Below are 19,598 nucleotides of genomic sequence, written 5' to 3' on the forward strand. Positions count from 1 at the left end.
AATACCACAGACAAACAGACGTAACTCTTTGAAAAAGATTTTCTTGAAAACATAGTATCTCAAAACATAGGTCCTCAGTAACGACATCTCTCTGGCTTCTCGCGGAAAACAAGCTTGCTCGCTAACTCGCAAACAATATTGCATAAAAGTTCTATAGAATGTATAGAAACGTCAAAGTGATCCGATGCCAGCGCTGCGGCGAGTAGTTCGCGGAACTGATAATATTCAAATCAACCGTTAAATACGTGAACGAAGATACACAATGAAGTGTTACGTCTGTTTGTCTGTGATAATACCTACTAATGTACACATAGCTGTTACATTGAACTATGAAAAATAAAACGCATTTTTAAGCCCCTTCAAGATTTTCTTGTCCGGATTTTTTCGTGTGCAACCTCTAGTTTCTTATCACTCAATGCAATGATTGTGATAAAATTTCGTTTAGCTTTTTTAAATTGAATTTCACGTAGTAAATCTAAAATTATGCGTTCAAATTTAAAGATAACATAATCAAAGTCACGCAAGATAAGCGAGCTCACTGAAATAGTAAGCATACCTACTGTACATCGTTTATTTAGTTACTGACTCAAATTCCAATCGGACGTGCTGGAAGTACTTCGTGCATTTCTAACAATGGATCGTTGGACTGGAAAGGTAGCCGTAGTAACCGGGGCCAGCTCGGGAATCGGTGCCGTCATAGCCAAGGATCTGGCCAAAGCCAGAATGGTGGTAGTCGGGTTGGCACGTCGCGTGGAACGCATCGAAGCACTGAAGGCGGATCTGCAGGAATCGGTCAGCAGTCGCCTGCACGCGGTCAAGTGCGATGTTTCGAAGGAGGAGGATATTCTGCAAACGTTCAAATGGGTCGAGGAAAAATTCGGCGGAGTGGATGTCTTGATTAACAATGCCGGTATCGTTAGGCAGATGGAGCTGCTGGACGCTGACAATACCGAAAAGTTGCGCGAAGTTATGGACACCAACGTGATGGGGTTGGTATTGTGCAGCCGGGAAGCCTATCAGTCGATGACGAAACGTTCGGTTGATGGACACATTGTGCATATCAACAGTATCGCTGGTCACAAGGTGCTGGATTATCCAGGTATGAACATCTATTTTGCGTCCAAACATGCTGTCACGGCCATCACGGAAACCATGAGGAACGAGCTGAGAAATGCGGGAACCAAGATCAAAGTTACGGTATGTATTCTACGCTGTGAGGCATTGGGAAGAAGCGTTTCTAAAATTTTGATATCATGTATTTGCAGAGCGTAAGCCCCGGTGCTGTTCGAACGGAAATCCTCCCAGAATTAATGAACGCAACAGAATTTCCCATGCTGGAGGCTGAGGACATTTCGGAAGCCGTTCTCTATGTTCTTGGAACACCCCCACGAGTTCAGATTCATGAGCTAACGATCAAACCCGTTGGAGAAAAGTTCTAAAGCTTAAACATTTTCATTTGAAATTCTGTTTTGCTAGGGCATTTAAAAGGCATTATGCGTTTCCCATTATCCGCACTCCAGTTGCTGTGTGCTTTCACGAAAACGATCCACCTTGGCTCTTCGGATCGCATGTATTATTTATACCCACATATTCCAGAAACGGCCCAACAGCCAGCGTCTCATACTGGAGCTAATTTACAGCTCCTCTCAGCTTCATGAAAGCAAAAACCCAGTCCTGCCGGTGAATTATGACCGTGCAAAGGGCACCGAGTGCAGGAAGCTGAGAAAATTAAAACCAATTATAAGTAAGGCGAAGAAAAACAATTCAAGTGAGCTCTCTTCTCAGCGCTTTCCACGAAGTTTGTATGGTAGCTTCCAACGCGGTCGGATGTATGATAATGAATTAATGTGGGCACCAGTGCCTTAATTGAATCGCCCGTTTCTCGGATTCTGAATTGGATCTCTTTTGTCACGCGTTGGTGGCTGGTGGTGGCAAAATATACTTTATCCAGTTGAAATATATTACACTGACGGCTGCCATTGTAGCCATTGTTCAAGTTCGGTACTCTCATCACGTGGGGATTGAATAATGGAGAGCTGCGCTTGAATTTTTAGAAACAGCCAATTTCGATGTCACCAGCGGTGTAGTACAGCGACGTCGTCATAGATGACATGTTTTGTCGGGTAAATTATTCCACCAAAAACAATCACTCCGGGATTTGGTGTCGCCAAGTGTTGCCCACCGGATGCTGCTTGTAGTTCACGAATTGTATTTTTGCGCTCCAAGCAGACAAATTTCCATGCTCTACAAATTCGGTTTGTATGAGAGCTGCTCTAAAAACCTTACATTCCGGAAATTTATCCAAAATAGGATCCAGAGGCGTTGCCAGCTGATGACGTTCAGAGCAAGCAATCCAAAAACCTGCCGTTGAATTCTCGCTGTACGGAACAGACTAAGTCGGAGGATCCGCTTCCACCGTTATTCAGTTATATGTTTATCTTCCCTGGACAATTCACAAGCACTGGCTGTCGGTTTTGGTACAAGAGAAATGATGCTCCTTCTTCGTACAGCCAGGGATCAGAAAGGCGGGTGGCTGGGCTGTACAGCATCAGTAACTACACGATCGTACTTTTTATCATATTGTATATTTTTAGCAAGCAGTTGTTGCTTTAGCAGCTTTCCAGGTTCTTTTTCCAACTACAAACATTTGTAGTTATCCTCGTGCTGATGGTGTCCCTTTCTACTACTATACATGTAGCTACACATGGCTCTGAGTGTGCCCGAGTGCATGTTTATGACTTTGAAATTTATACTTTTTTCGAATGCATTACGAGAGGGCAACAAAATGTTATGCTTGTTCTGCTTTGTCTCGGCCCGTCGAGCGGGGAAGGAAGAAGATGAGGGGGGGGGTGGGGGGGAGGCGAAACATTTGGATGATATCCGAATTGTACATGGAAGACAGCTCTATACCCGATGCGATGCGATGGATGGTCCGAGAGCTGGGCGGAATCCGAAAGCCATGGGACAGTAAAATATTGTTCAAATATGCATCAGGTGTGTGACAGTGTCGTGCAATTTGCAGAAGCAAAATGAATATGCAATATGAATTATAGTGACGTTTGCAGGGTTTGAATTAATCTATGTTTTACAAGTGTCACGGTGAAATTCGTAGTAAAGCGGCCGGGCACCACCACTCAGGTTGGAAATGCCAGATGAATTAATTTGCCGCAGGATGCAATCTGTGACGTTTACGCAGTCATCCCACCGCACAATTGAAGGAGCAACTCCATTGTAATGACAAGCTGAATTGCTTGCTCCATAATTTACAATTATTGATATGTACAGGTAGGTTTGATATTTCATATTTCCGACACTCTAGCACAGAGAACCAGTGGCAAGGGCAAGGGAAACACCTTGAATACCTTGTTATAGCAGTTGAACCTTCCAAAAATTGCAATAGTGATAAATAGTTACTTAGAACGTCCTCCTGCTGCTTAAAAACCTTGGAGTGGTGCTGGAGTCGCTACCGGAAAACTTCGAGATTGGAAAACCTCCACTCAAGACGATCCGAACTGTTCAAGGATCTGGTGCGGAAGGCTTTGGTGTTTCAGAACAGTTTGATCGAAGTTGGGAAGGCAGTGGCATCGTTCCGGAAGCTGATTGTAAAGATGACTGTGAAGGGACTGCTACTGATCATAATGCCGATTCGGAATGTGATTAGTGAGTTGGTTAGTGGAGAGAGCGATACCCTGAAGGAGGAAGTGAAGGGAACGTTAAAGGCTTTGGTAGATCGATTTGGAGCGGGGAGATTCGTGACGAAGCTTAAATCACAGCCAAAGGAGGTGAAGTGGAATTGTTAGATGATGATTGGTCAGTTTTTGGGCTTGAAGGTGAGCTCCTGAAAGACGACATCGTTGAGTTGGTTCAAGGATAGGTTTAGCTCTCAGACACGACCCTGATAACCCAACGCTTGAAATAGAATATTTATAGGCTTGGCGGAGAAGAAGTCTAGGCGAAGTGTAAAGTGACCGGTGTTTTCCATGGTGCCCAGCGATTGGAGCAGTTCGGTAAGCATTTCAACATCGCGATTTTTTCAATAATCCTCGTAGAACTGATCCGAACGCAGCTTTTTAAACTCTATCAAGTACGAAATGATTATGGAATCCGAGCCACACAGAAGGTCGTAAGGGGATCGGTGTCCATACAAAGGCCACCATCTGGCCGTAGTAGTTTAATCAGTGATCGTTTACCATGTTTGATTCCGTAACGCTTCACCACTTCGTTGATCAGCCAACCGACATTCACTTCCTTGATTCGTTGCTCATCGTAACTGACATCGATGAATTTGCCTTCGATGATCACTCGGACCATGTTCGGAGGTAGAATCTTCACCGGTGTTTGCTTTCCTACCATCGACAGCGCATCAGCTTGTACAGGTGTCATTTGTCCGATCGTTGGACTATCTTACCTTGTGGACATATTAAACCCCACCCAAGTCTGATTACGGTGGCGACGCATTTACTTATGGCAGAGTCGATGGCTTTCGGGAGAGACTCCTCCCGGAAGCGTTCATCAGAATCTGAAGAGCATCTTGATGCTTCCTTGCTTCGTCTACTTACTGGTTCATCCGCGTCCTCATCATACTCCGATCCAGTAGAAGTTATTGTCCTGTTGGAACTGGGAAGTGCCTCTCCCGGAGAACGTTCTAGCTCTAAGCTTCGATTCGGTGGTCGAGGCCGTTGCTTATTAGGTTAAGTGTAGTCCTTTTCCGATAGAATTTGGGAGCAACGAACCGAGAGTCACGACATCTAGGATAGGATTCCACTGCTTGTTATTTTTTTCTTTAAAACAAAGCATGTGAACTGTCAAATAAATCGGGTTGCCAAATACCATTATACAAAAAAAATCATTTTGATGACACTCTCGGCACTGCCGGCACAGCTGTGGCACACGTGAGGTATACTGAGAAAAAAGTTGTCGCAAAATACGTGTGTAGAGTGACCACCCTTTGATAGACACCTCAAACGCCCTGGAGTAGTTCTTTAGTAATCCTTAACGCCATCATGCATAAAATGCCAGCCATGCATAACATCATCAAATTTCTAAATACACCTTACACGCCTTTTTTGACGTAGACTACGTCTTATGGCGAAAAGGGAGGCAAATTTAAAATCTAAAATTGCGACCGACACGAAAAGGTGTTAGGTTTTGAACGCTTATAAATTTGTCATTTATAGATGAAATTAAAATCAAAATACACCAATCGATAGGAAATAGCTCTGTGAATCTACTGAAAAAAAAGCTTTTCCAATTTTACATAACGAACTTTTGAAGAAAAAAATACATATTAAAAATGATAATTTTACCACTGTTTTCATGAAATAAGTGGTGAGCGGATCGCTCAAGATAACAGCAGCAAGCAGTAGCACGCCAGCGTTAAAAGCTGAATATTTTCCCTTTCTCTGCCGTTGTGCAGAAAAACTTCCTAGCAGTGGAGATGAGTGGATCACCTTGGCAACAAGCGATGAGGTGGAAAGAACGCAAGGAGCTGTTTTTTTTTGCATTATGCTCAATTCGTACCTACCCGATATCACCCGATCCGACTGGCAAATTTCCATCGGTTTCATGCAATACTGACGAATTTTTTCGTTTTTAAGATTTTGATGACAAATGATGGTAAATAGTGTGAAGATTCATTCCACAGTAACCCATTTTTAAATCCGTAAAAAACCTAAAATTATAATTAGATATGCTTTTGCTACTTTTTCAAAAAAAAATCCTAAAATAAAGTAGTATCAAATGCACATTTTGAGTTGTGCGGCCAGGCATGGAAAATCATTTACATTAATTTCATACATTCATTTACATTCATTTGCCTCTAACCTTTTTCAAGAACAGCATTCCGCAAAATAATGTATGGAGCTTTTATAGGTTTTGTTATTAGCTACAACTTTTGACCATAACTCAAATCTGTATCTCTTATGCATCACGAACTAGAGCGGGCAGAACTTGTTACTGTTTTTCAGTAGTGGCTTCTGTTCGCTCTGGTTCATCATGCATCAAAGATACGGATTTGACTTGTTAACAAAAGTTGTAGCTAATAACAAAATCTACAAAACTTCTGTACATCATTTTGCAGAATGCTGTTGATGAAAAAAGTTAGAGGCAAATGAATGTAAATGAATGCACGAAAATAATGCAAATGATTTTCCATGCCTGGTTGTGCCTATATTGCCCATACAAATATGCATTATTTTTTGTCCTTTAGCATGTTGTTGACAAGTGAGCACAGATAAAAGGCTTTATAAATCGTTGGACTGTTCATTTTTATGATCTGATATTTGATAGAATGCATTAAACACATTCGATTCAGTCCAATGGAAATGAAAAGATTCATAAAATTGAAACTAAATACAGAAATACAGAAGGTTTTTTGAACCCAAGTTATGAAAAGATGATTGTGAAAATTCACAGCTTTTGAGTTGTGTCAGTATTGCACGAATCCGACTATATCGACAGTGAGCATGCATAGATTTAACGTTTCTCGGTGCGTTTGCTGTTGCTTTTGATAGCCAATACAACCTGTTACTACTCTGCATTGAACAACTCCTAGAAAATTGTTTCGCTTAGCTGTAGCAATGCAAAGAGAAAATCGATGAAGAGAATCGATCATCGCGTATTCGCCCTTATGCATGCTCACTGTCGATATATCACTCTTTCCCATTTGTGGAGAGTCGATCAGAATAGCTAAGAGGAAGAGAAGACAACTGGCTTCCTTTTGTCTGTGACGTGTTCTTCTTCTCTCGCGGAAACGTCCGTGCAAAAACTATTTCAGTATGGGCGACGCAGCCGACTGTCAAAATACAAGAAAATAGATTCCCTATTGTAAAAATTCTCGCGTTTCTATACGTTTGGCCGACCAATCAGGTGCTGGTTCGTGTTGGACAGACTCTTCCTCTTAGTTATATAGGGCAGAGTGGTGTTGTTTCGTGGTTTGAGAGTTCATGGATTTCGGAAGATTACAGTTGCACTTTTTTCAGCTGATACCCTGAATCCGGTTTCACGGCTCTAATTTTGTAGGTTTGATCATATTGTAGATCCGAGACTATCCTCCCAAAGATCTGGGGTCAAATCAATTGTCTAAGATGTTCGTGTTTTGTTTCGTGCGTAAAAGTTCAAAATGAAGTGCAAAGCAAATCTTTGCAACAATGAATCGAGGAATGGCTTGCTTAATCTTTCCTTCTTCCGCTGTCCACGAAATAAATCAGATATGGAGTGTGGAAAGCGTTTTGTGCTAATAATATTACAATACTTCTTCCTCAAACAACACCATGATGTGGTCATGCTCGTTTGGAGCACGAGCATGATTGACCGCCCACGGTTACTACTCTGTTATTGTCAGACCAGCTGTAATTACACAGAGAACCAATAGACGATGCTTGGGACTAGCAATCATCCTCAATGTGTAAAAACTGGTGATCTCAAACTAGGCAATACCAGCTCCGGCCGCGCCCGAACACAGGTCAAGAAAGGAAGGAGTAGGAATGTGTTGACGTGACACTCGCTTTAATGGAAGCCGAGAACACCTCTGCACTTCCACGAGGAATCACTGGGATATTGGGTAATAGGGTTGGGTTTGCAGCAGGGTTCGTTTTGGTAAACGATAAGCTGAATTGATGTCCTAACAATCATATAACGCGAAGGAGCTTGGGATTGAACCCACGGTCTTCTGCTCATTACCCAAAAACGTTTGCCACTAGTCAGACGAGCTCCTTTTTAATCATCGAGTTGCTGTTATTACCATGTAGTCATGTTAACAAATAAAACGATTGACGAATCTTGAATGTGGATGGGCTTAAGATTAGACTCATGATGTTCTGCCCAGTAAGCAAAACCGGTTGTTCTAAGGCCACCGAGCCCCTCATATCACATTATAGCGTTACTCAAGTTTTTATAACTATTCAAACCCAGCACCGACGACAACGAAAAGTTTTACAAAATACACGATAAACAAGCGATCTTATCATACATTTTTAATATGAAAGGACCTAGGACCGCGTTTTTCTGCTCAGTAATTAAGCCACTGCAACCGACGATCTTTGAAATCCTTAAACTAAAAGCTACGAAAGAGGCTTTCATTAAGATCCACTTTCACGCGACGTTAAATGTTTCGATTTTCTCTTTACGCATGGTTCAGGCAATCATAACAAGCTATGACCGACGTGACGATGGTTTAAGACCTGGTTAAACAAGCTATTCAAATGAAATTACGTTCTCGAATTTCACTTGACATGTAATGAACAACGCGGTAATTCATATTTTCAGCGGTTAGTGATTAATTTTAAATATACTAACGGTACTGCCTACGACTACGACGGCGATTACGACAGCGACTACGACGGTGCCTACGACAACGACAACAGCGAATTTGTAACTTACCATTTGTCTAGGATAAACACCTTTGCCCGGCACCTCCACTGGTTCTTCATGTCCGCTATCTGTCACTGTTTGCAAAATATCTAATAGCAATTACCTTTGTTGTAATACTTCCTGTATTGCCATGGTCATCTGGGAGGAGGGTCGCATCTAGTGCTTTCCCCAGGAACCGTTCACGGCCACCAGCTACTGCCCGTCCAGTCTTGGGCGTATCCAGCGAGGCATCCTTCAGATTACTCACAATCTCCGACACTGAATGCAAATCGCAGGTACACTTACGGTAGTTACAAAAAAACACACCCGTGCAAAGAAACGGATTAAATAAACGTCACTCTCGCGAAAGCACACACGTCGTCGTCGAACGGGAAAAAAAGGAATCGGTGGGCAATTTTGTGATACGGATTTCCAAAATCAACCGGGAATGCACGAATTTCACCACACCCAACTACGAAACACGTTCAGAAGCACTTTTGGTACACTTTCGTTCGTACGAGTGAACCAACATCATCACCGCTTAAATAAACTAAAATTAAAATTATCGCTCGCGATGCCACAAATTTACACGTATAACCGTCCGGGAGGCAGAGTAAAATTCATCAGTTAAATAGAATATTCAATAACAGCTGTACCATAGAGGTAACTCTAAGACCACTGGGTCCCGAAGAAAATCATTATTATTTTTGGCTCACTCAGTACCAGAACAACGGTCCCAAGCAGTCCCAAGCTATTTCACTCACCCCTGCATGTTCTGCATGAATCCACACACCCCTGATGTTATCTGTCAAACTTTCATAGCGAATCAAAACAAACATAGTGTAGTAATAGAATTTCAACTAGAATAGGGTACGTTAATCGTTTGCTTGGGACCAATAGGCTACTAAAGTGGTGAGCCAATTTAAAATCGTTAGTTTCGTATTGATTGTTGGCTGTACTGCCGTTAATTGCATATAAGTTTCATATGGAAAAAGCAGGTATTGAAACAATGGAAGTCGAAGTTACAAAGTGAAATTCCCATGTTATTATTTGAAAAATCATAATAAATTAATTGATAATATTTTCAAGTTAAAATCATGTTTAGCATGTTTTGTTATATCAGCGAAAAATATTGTTTAAATTTTGTTAGTGTAAGTGCTACAATTCAGTTGCTTCTCTCTTTTTTTCTTCTTTGCTTCCAAACAATTACTTTTCTCCTTTGCTTCACTTCATACTACTCTCCTACTTCCTTTTCTTCACGAATTGCTTCATCTTTCTACCATCTTTACCTGTGTAATTTGTTATTCTACAGTTCTTTTAATTTGTTATTCTAGTCTTCTACTTCGTGTTGCTTAATCTTTCTTTCACCTGTGCAATTTGTTCTTCTATAGTTCTTGTAATTTGTTATTCTAGAGCTTTTTGTACAAATCCGTTTCATGTAGGAAATTAAGCATTCGTGTTGTTCTTTCTTCCGTGTTGTCCAGAGCTTCACGTAGACTGGTGCTGATGTCATTTTTCCTTCTCTCTTCGTCGTATTTCCTGCACTCAAGAATGATGTGCCTCACATCCAACACCGTGCCACAACATTCACACATCGGTGGGGCTTCCTTCTTCAGAAGAAACGTGTGGGTTAGTCGCGTATGGCCGATTCTCAGACGGCTGAACTTCCTCGTTCTGTCCATCTGTGCGTGTCGAATTTCACCTCCCTCAGCTTCGATTCTGTTGTGCTAAACCACTGCCTATTCCACTGACCACGTATCGCATGTTTCACCGCTTTTATCGCATCCTCGCTTGGAATCGGTACGTCGATGGCTGGTTGTCTTCTAGCCTCATTGGCTAGTCGGTCAGCTTCAGAGTTTCCCCTGATGCCGGCGTGTCCAGGGATCCAGCAGAAACGAATGATTTTGCTTTGCACGATTCTCTCTACTTCCTGCACCCAAGGGTGCCGGGAAGTTCCAGCCTCCAAAGCCAGTAGGCAGCTTGCGGAGTTCGTGAGAATAACCAACTCATTTTGAACATTACGTCTGGTGGCGGCCATTTTAATAGCGTAGGCCTTCGCAGAGAAAACACTACATTCCTTCGGAAGACTGTAGGTCCTAGATAGCCCTTCGTTGAAGAATGCAGCTCCTACCGTGTCTTCACACTTGGTGCCGTCCGTGTAGACGATGGTTGAACTACGCAAGCGGGTCTCCAGTAATTGTCGAACAACTGGACGAACTTTCTCCGGTGGGTCTCCAGCGCGTATGCTTCTTTTCACATCCCACACTACCGTCGGTTTTTGTCCGTGCCACAAGCGATTGCTCTGCCTCACGAGTGAACCGACAGCAGGAAGCGTTGAACCGGTTAATTTTTGGAGCCGATTTGAAGCGCGTGTAATCAGAGGTAGGGTGCTGCTGTTTGGATTCTTTGCGAGCATTCGGATGGCAATGCGTACTGTGGTCTGTGCTGCTAGCAGTTTCAAGGGTAGAGTCCCAGCTTCGGCTATCACCGAATTAATCGGGCTCGTCACGAATGCTCCGGAAGCGAAGCGAACCATTTTATTGTAGGCAGGAGCGAGAGTCTGCAAGGTTGCTAGCCCTCCTCGACTAACAAGTCCAATCCCGTAGAGCAGCTTCGCAGTAACTATGGCTGACGCATCTTGAAGCAGAGAAGTCCGATTGCCACGTGGAAGTTTTGCACCGATCATCTGTAAAATCCGTAACCGAGATTCGCATGCTTTCTTAACCATATTGCAGTGAGGTTTGAAGGTTAACGTTCGGTCCATGGTTACACCTAAAATCCTCAGCCGGTTGGTCTTCGGCACGGGAGTTCCCTCGATAGAGATATCCCGCACGGGATCCCGTCGTGCGTTCGGACTGCAGTAGATGACATGTGACTTTGTTGCCGACACAGTGAAACCAACGCTTTTCGTCCATTTGTTGATGGCTTTGACGGCGGCCTGTAGTTTTCGGTGTAAGCCTTCAGTTTTAGCACCTCGCACTGCTAAGAGGATATCGTCCGCGTACAAAAGAATGAAGACTCCGTTGGGCACTACTCGGAAGATGGGCTGCATCGCGATGAGGAACAGCGTCACTGACAGGACAGAGCCCTGCGAAACTCCGTTTTGCAACGGATACTGGCGAGACAAATGCCCCCCAACGGATACCTGGATCGTTCGCTCCGAGAGGAAGATTTTCATTATGTTCAGCATCCGACCACGTATTCTCCATGACCTCAGAGTGCGGATTATGCCGCGCCGCCAGGTGGTGTTGTAAGCCTTCGACAGGTCCAGGGATGCTATCAGACAGTGCTCGTATGTGCTTGGAAGCGTTCTCTCGAGCTCGGAAAAGTACGTGTCGGTGCCTCGCCCGGCACGGAAAGCGTGCTGTCGTTTGTCGAGTCGCCCGCTCGACTCTAGCTCGGTGATCAGTCGTCGATTTATGATGCGTTCAAGCAGCTTCGCCATGCAGCTGGTGAGCGAGATTGGACGGAACGCTCCGGTCCGGTATCGAGGCAGTTTGGCTTCGGAATGGGCACCACGATTGCATTTCGCCAGCTGGTGGGAAACTCTCCACTACGCCAGATCCGGTTGAGCAGCTCTAGCAGTGTCATCTTCACGGACAAAGGTAGACGTCGAAGCATTGGGTACCCTATCATGTCGGGTCCTGTCGAGGCAGCTCGCCCTTTCTCGAGAGCCGACAGAAGTTCGCTTAGGGTAATGTCGCTGTTGTACACGTCGTCCGTGTTTGGCGAAACATCTATGGACTCTCTTTCAGGTGCTGCCTTAGTCTTCTGAAAATAAGTAGGGTAACTGGAGGTTGCAGATCTATCGCTGTAAAAACTGACTAGCGCTTCCGCAGTTTCTTCGGGGTCATCGGTGAAGCCATCCGATCGCTTGAGTGCCGATGGTACGTTGTTGTCGGCTGCCACGTAGCGTGTTCACCGTTCGCCACAGTTCGGTTGTCGTGCTGCTTGGTACAATTTTGGCCACGTAGTTCTCCCACGATCGTTCTTTTGCTTCCTTTATCGCCTTCCGTGCTACAGCTCTGGTTTCTTGAAACCTCGCCAATGCAGCGGGTTGATCAGGATCAGATGTCTGCAGCCGCCGCAGAGATCGAAGACACTTTCGTCGATGTCGAATCGCCGCCTTCGCTTCAGGGCACCACCATGGTACCGCTTTAGGCCCCATACGGCCGCTGGTTTGCGGTATGGCACGAGTTGCTGCTGCAATTATCTTCTCCGTGAAGCTGTCTACGTCCCATTCAACATCTGGCCGGATGGTTTCTGCGGTGATACGTTCATATAACGACCAATCAGCGCGATCGTACAACCATTTCCGCCGCGTCGTTCGTGAGGATGACCACCCAGGAATGGAAACTGTTATCGGGAAATGGTCACTATTGTGCGTGTCCGGTAGGGTTCGCCACGTGAATCTGCGGGCCACACTCTTGGAGCAGAAGGTCAAATCGATTGCTGAGGTGTTGCCTGTGGCCGGGTCGATGCGAGTGGGTGAGCCATTGTTCAGAATTACCAGCCGCTTGTCCAAAGTAGCTTCGGAGATGAAACGGTCGAGCGCGTTCACTGTTTCTGATCCCCATGCCAGATGATGAGCGTTGAAATCCCCCAGAAACATGATAAGACCTTCCAGTCGGTCGAGTAGATCACTCAACGCATCCTGACACTGTGTTGAGCTCGGCGGGACGTAGATAGAGACTACAGTTATCTGAATCGGTATGTGGATGCGCACAGCGACGAGGTGTAAGAAGGTGTCTACTTGCAGTCGCTCGAAAGGTATGCCTTCTCTGACAGCAAGACCAACCCCGTGTTGCCAGTAGTGCGTGTTATTGGATTCCAACAGTAGCGTAAAGTTCTGCCTGATGGTTTGTTGCAGCAGGGCGAATCAACTTCATTGGAGACCTTTGGAAGACAAATTACAAGATGTACGTCTATCAACACATGACAAGGGACTGGCAAATCCACGAACCCTTGTCCAGTCTACAAATCCTTTGAAACCCTTAGGCGGAGATGAAAGGGTCACCGGATTATCTGCTGTCAGGTTATACGTTTTGTGTTTTTCGTATTAAGAAAGCACTGATCAGATTGGTATGTGAAGTTCAATATTAAAGTCAAGATTAAAGTGCAATTTTATTAGAATACTTTTGAAATAATAATCATGTTGCTCCCGGAAATACAAAAACAAACATACAAACTTGACGCATTTGCTGATTGAAAGGGGTTGCTTTGTTTTTTCACATACGACGCTTCACTGTGAGCGTATCTGCAGTTTTTGTGTTATCATCAAATTTTAACAGTTAAGTCATGTTGACAATAAAAGGGTGTATCAACACCATTTTAAAAACAATGAAAGAAGGTCACATAGGGCGTTCATTAAATATATTTTCCATAATGCATTACAATTTGAAACCTTGTTTTTCATTAACTCGTAGGAAAAGCATGTATTTTATATTAGGTAAGATGCAAAATATCGATTTGTTAATTTTTGCGACTTACGTCCTTTTGAAAAGTTATGCTTGAAATATCACTTTTCCTCTTCATGTCACTCTGTGCACGCATCGTGAAAAAGACCAGCCCCGATCGTTCAAGTGTACATTTTCAGATTGCACGTTAGCGATGATCAGAGCCAGTTGTCTCACAAAGAGCCGTAGACAGAGATGAATATGCACAGCTTGTGAATAAATGCACTTTGATGTTTGGTTCTGGTAGCAGGTTGGGCAAACGGCCTCCGAAAGATTTTGACCGGATCATCAACCAAATAAAGGGAAAAAAACACAACGACCGACGCAAAATCGACACTGATCACTTCTTGGATGATTGGATATAAGTTTTGGCACATACTTTAAAGTATGTTGAAACTTATTGTTCAATTTCCGGACGGAAGAAACGCAGCTGAAAAAAACAACATGTCAGATTTTCAGCGCAGCCTACTTGATTTTTTTTTTTTTTTTATATTAATTTATTTGTACAGGCTCAATCGAATAAACTTTACAGAGCCGAGTTATCATTTTCATTATACATGATTAATGTCTTAAATCTAGAGTTAAAGGAATTGAACCGATTACTCGCGGTCGTCTCGAGGTTAGTGGAGATTTACAATTTTTTGGGTGGGGAAAGGGAGAAGGAGGTTTGAAATATGATTTATTATACAAATATTTAATTAATCCTAAAACGTGAACTTATTTCTATTCATCTTGAAGACAAACATTAAAAAAAAGAACCTACACGCACAATACACAAACTAAACACAAGGTTAATCAAACTTACAATCTAAGGTTAGTATTCTTAAAGTAAACATATATGAGTTTCATAAACTCCAGATCACGTCTAGCCAAAATATCCCGAACTGGAACATTAGGTTGTCTACCTCGAGCCCGAAGGGAATCGCACAGCTCAGATCTGACTCCACGATGCTCAGCACAAGACCAAAGGATGTGATCGGCGTCTTGGTAACCTTGTCCACATTCACAGAGATTGCTGTCTCCCAGCCCAACACGAAACAAGTGAGCGTTTAACGAATAGTGATTGGACATGAGGCGAGACATCAGACGAATGAAGTCTCGACCCACATCCAACCCCTTGAACCAAGGACTCTTCGACACCTTAGGGATGATCGAGAATAGCCATCGTCCCAAACTTCCTTCACTCCATTTATTTTGCCAGCTGGTGAGCGACTGTTGACGATAAATGAAGAAAAATTCATTGTAGGCGATTTGTCGATCGTAAATATCGCCTTGCATAGCGCCCACCTTAGCAAGTGAGTCAGCCATCTCATTGCCCGGAATCGAGCAATGAGATGGGACCCATGCAAAGGTGATGACAAAAGATCTCAAAGATAAAGCACTTAAAAGCTCTCGTATTTTCATGAGAAAATACGAGGAGTGCTTTACCGGCGTCATAGAGCGAATAGCCTCGACAGAACTGAGACTATCCGTAAAAATAAAATAATGATCTGGTGCAAGTGAGGCGATCGTTTCTAGCGTATAGTATATTGCCGCCAGCTCAGCAACATATACGGAACAAGGAGCTTGAAGCATTCGAGAGGCGCTATGAAATTCGTTAAAAATACCAAAACCAGCGGACGACTCTATTAGTGATCCATCTGTGAAGAACGATCTTGCGGAATCAACTTGGCCAAACTTTGAAGCGTAAATTGACGGAACAATCATGGAACGATGATGTTCTGGGATCCCACGAATCTCCCGCGTCATAGATAAATCAAAACTAACTGAATTTCCGAAGTCGGTGAAGCATACACGATGAGGATTATGCTGTGAAGGGCTGACATCCAGTTTTATGTACACGTAGTACAATGTCATAAAACGAGTTTGAGGGTTTAGCTCAAGAAGCTTCTCGAAGTTTGCAATCACCAGTGGGTTCATAACTTCACAACGGGTGAGGAGCCTGAGGGACAATTCCGAAAACCGATCCGATAGTGGCAACATGCCCGCCAACACTTCGAGACTCATCGTATGAGTCGAGTGCATGCATCCTAACGCGATACGAAGACAACGATACTGGATACGTTCCAGTTTGATGATGTGAGTTTTAGCCGCCGACTGGAAGCAAAAACTACCGTACTCCAAAACCGATAAAATCGTTGTCCGGTACAACGTTAGAAGATCTTGCGGATGAGCTCCCCACCACGTTCCGGTAATTGTTCGGAGAAAATTGATCCTTTGTTGGCATTTTCGTCTCAGATACTCAATGTGGGATCTCCAGGTGCATTTTGAATCGAACCAGACCCCAAGATATTTGAAAGACATGGAATGAGTGATCGGCTTACCCAAAAGTTGAAGCTTCGGTTGTGCTGGGCTATGCTTCCTAGAAAAAACGACCAACTCAGTTTTCTCCGTGGAGAATTCGATACCTAGCTGGATAGCCCAAGTAGACAAATTGTCTAAGGTATCCTGTAAGGGTCCTTGCAGGTCGACCCCTTTGGGCCCTGTCATAGACACTACGCCATCATCTGCAAGTTGTCTCAACGTGCAGTTGTCACTTAAACAATTGTCAATTTCTCTGACATAGAAATTGTACAAAAGGGGGCTTAAACATGAGCCCTGGGGGAGACCCATGTAACTAAATCGAGAAGCTGTAGAGTTTCCATGAGAAAAGCTCATATGTTTCTCTGACAGCAAATTGTACAAAAAGTTATTAATTAATGGGGAAAGGCCACAAGCGTGGAGTTTGTCTGAAAGGACTTCAACCGATACTGAATCAAAAGCCCCCTTAATATCCAAGAACACAGAAGCCATTTGCTCTTTTTTAGCAAAAGCCAACTGGATTTCTGTGGAAAGCAACGCGAGACAGTCGTTCGTTCCCTTACCCCTACGGAAACCAAATTGAGTATCTGAGAGTAGGTGGTTCGTCTCAACCCATTTGTCGAGGCGAAAAAGGATCATTTTCTCCAACAATTTTCGAATGCACGATAACATCGCGATGGGACGATACGAGTTATGATCTGACGCGGGTTTTCCAGGCTTTTTAATGGCTATAACTCTCACTCGCCTCCAATCATCTGGAACAATATTGAACTCCAGGAACTGACAAAACAAGTTCAACATGCGCCTCTTAGCGACGTCTGGGAGGTTCTTCAACAAGTCGAACTTGATCCTATCAGCCCCCGGAGCCGAATTGCGACACGAAAGGAGCGCGAGTGAGAGCTCCAGCATTGAAAAAGGCTGGCTGATCTCGTCTACCGAATTCGTCGTTTTGCGAGGAATCATCTGTGCCGGCACGGAATCAGGACATACTTTTCGCGCGAACTTGAGAATCCACCGATCCGAGTACTCCTCGCTCTCGTTGTTTGAAGACCGGTTACGCATCCTTCGCGCCGTGTTCCAAAGCGTATTCATCGACGTTTCGCGCGATAAACCGTCCACGAATTGCCGCCAGTATCCGCGTTTCTTGGCTTTGATGAGGCTCTTGAGTTCGTGTTCAAGAGTCGAGTACGCTTCGAAATACTCGGGTGTTCCGCGTTTCCGGAAAAGCTTAAACGCGTCGGACTTTTTACGATAAACCTCAGTGCATTGCTGGTCCCACCAAGGGGTAGGAGGTTTCCTACGAAAAGACGTTCCTGGAACCGGCCGAGTTTGAGCTCGAAGCGCGCTGTCCAAGATCATATTAGAGAGGAAGTTATATTCCTCCAACGGTGGAAGCTCTTCTACCGACGACACGGCTTCATCTATCGCGGTCTTGAACGTTGTCCAATTGATATTACGGGTGAGGTCGTACGCGACGTTAACGGATTCCGACGAATTGAACCCACTGGCAATCGAAATGCCGATCGGCAAGTGATCACTACCGTGGGGATCCTGGATCACATTCCACGTGCAATCCAACGATAATGAATTAGAGCAAAGTGTGAGGTCTAATCTACTTCCATTTGAGGATGGACCAGCCAGACGTGTTACTTCTCCGTTGTTAAGAATTGTCATATTGAAGTTATCACAGAGGTCATATATCAAAGTAGAACGGTTGTCATCATACAGTTCCCCCCAGCCTGTACCGTGGGAATTAAAATCTCCCATAATCAACCGTGGAGTAGGAAGAACTGAACAGATATCTGAAAGTTGTTTTTGACTAATCGAAACTCGGGGAGGAATATACACAGAAGCAATACAAAGGCTCTTGCCTTTAACAAAAGCCTGACATGCGACAACTTCAATACCTGGAAATTGTGGAAGATTCACTCTATAGAAGGAATGGCACTTTTTGATCCCCAAAAGTACTCCTCCTCCACGCGAATCCTCACGATCCAGTCGAATAATGTTAAAATCATGAAAAGGAAAATCGATATCTGAAGAGAGCCAAGTTTCACACAGAGCAAATGCATCACAATCATTATTGTGAACCAAAAACTTAAACGATTCTATCTTAGGAATAAGACTTCGACAATTCCACTGTAGAACAGTGATCAAATCCCCGACCTCGTTTGGAAAATTATCCATCGAAGGAGATGATTGCTGCAAGGAGGGGCCACTTCAATGTCAACTGCTTCAAGAGGGTTTTCACAGTAGGAAGCATTGCCAGAACAATGCTTTTCAGAGGATCAGAAATATCGAGGTAATTGAGGATACTGTCCACAATGTTATCAAATGAGAACAACCCAGATGAAGAAGGGGCTTGTGTTCTGAAAATTGGGGCATCGGGGGTTTTGGATGTCCCCGGGAGAGGTGGAAAATCCTGGGTATAATCAGTTCTGCGGAATCCAGGAGGAGTAGAAGTCTCCTTTTTTCCACCACTCCTTGATTTGGGCAAGCTGATTTGGGGTTCTTGATCTGCAACTTTCCGCGAACGGATGCGTTTTCGTTTCCGGGCAGAACCTTCCGGAAAACTGAAAGAAACTCCCTCCTCAGCCAAGTCAGAGCCAGACTCGTCATCTGACAAAAGAGCGAAGGGATTTGTTTCGTTGGTCGATGGCTTGGCTGTCTTAAGCATTTCTGCAAAAGACCGCCTGGAACGTTCTTTAAGAGAGCGCTCTAGTTTTTCCCCGCGTTGTTTATACACCGGACACGACGAGAGACCATGAGGAGGAGATCCTTTGCAGTACACGCATTTTGGTGCCGTGACTGTGCAGGCGCCATCCTCGTGCTTCTCCCCGCATTTGGAACAGCGTGCCTTGCTGCCACAGTGAGAGGCCGTATGTCCCAACTGTTTGCAGTTTTGGCAGATCATGACCCGAGGAACAAACAAGCGCACAGGTAGCCGAAGTTTTCCCAACTCGATGTACTGAGGAAGGGCTGAACCAGAAAAGGTCACGCGAAACGAGTCTGTGGGGGTAAAACTCTTTTTACCCTCGCTGACAGATACTGAGCCCAGTTTTTGGACATCCAGTATCTTCACCGGGGGGAGCAAGGGGTTCTTGAAACGGCCAACCGCCTGCTTCTCCAAGATCTCGGGGGTCAGACTCGCTTCGGTGACCACACCTTCGATCTCCACATCACGAGCTGGTATGTAAACCCTGTACTCAATCGTAAAGAGCTGGGAGGCAGCAATCTCGTTAGCCTGCTTCAGGTTAGAAACGACAACACGAAGTTTATTATGCCTAACCTTCGTGATTTCGGTCACGGCCGAGTATCGCTTCGTCAGATCAGTGGAAATTTGCATCAAGTTCAAAGGTTTGTTTTTGGGCTGAAAGTAGACAACCCATGGCCCAGTCGAGTCATCTGGATAGGCTCGCGATCGGGGGCTTTTGTGAGACGAGCCATGAATGACAGGACGTTTTCGTCTTTTCTTGCCATCGAGTGGCAAAC

At 44.3% G+C, this 19,598-nt stretch overlaps 1 protein-coding gene across 1 annotated transcript; it reads left to right on the forward strand.

Annotated features, from left to right (window-relative positions):
- The first annotated feature begins 586 nt into the window (after positions 1–586).
- LOC135702436 (farnesol dehydrogenase-like) lies at positions 587–1,441 on the forward strand. Its single transcript, XM_065223473.1, has 2 exons — positions 587–1,197; positions 1,266–1,441. The coding sequence occupies exons 1-2, from the start codon at positions 634–636 to the stop codon at positions 1,437–1,439; spliced, it is 738 nt and encodes a 245-aa protein (XP_065079545.1). The 5' UTR covers positions 587–633; the 3' UTR covers positions 1,440–1,441.
- Positions 1,442–19,598: the final 18,157 nt, after the last annotated feature.

Source organism: Ochlerotatus camptorhynchus, unplaced genomic scaffold (assembly GCF_037179485.1).
Source record: "Ochlerotatus camptorhynchus isolate MF236.1 unplaced genomic scaffold, CSIRO-AGI_Acam_v1.1 ptg000193l, whole genome shotgun sequence".
In the NCBI taxonomy this organism is placed as follows: domain Eukaryota; kingdom Metazoa; phylum Arthropoda; class Insecta; order Diptera; family Culicidae; genus Ochlerotatus; species Ochlerotatus camptorhynchus.

What these genes read in the sequence shown, in the direction of transcription:
- LOC135702436 (XM_065223473.1), top strand. Translation starts at nt 634, where the DNA reads ATGGATCGTTGGACTGGAAAGGTAGCCGTAGTAACCGGGGCCAGCTCG. An exon ending in GAACCAAGATCAAAGTTACG is followed by an intron (nt 1,198 to 1,265) that starts GTATGTATTCTA and finishes ATGTATTTGCAG; the next exon opens with AGCGTAAGCCCCGGTGCTGT.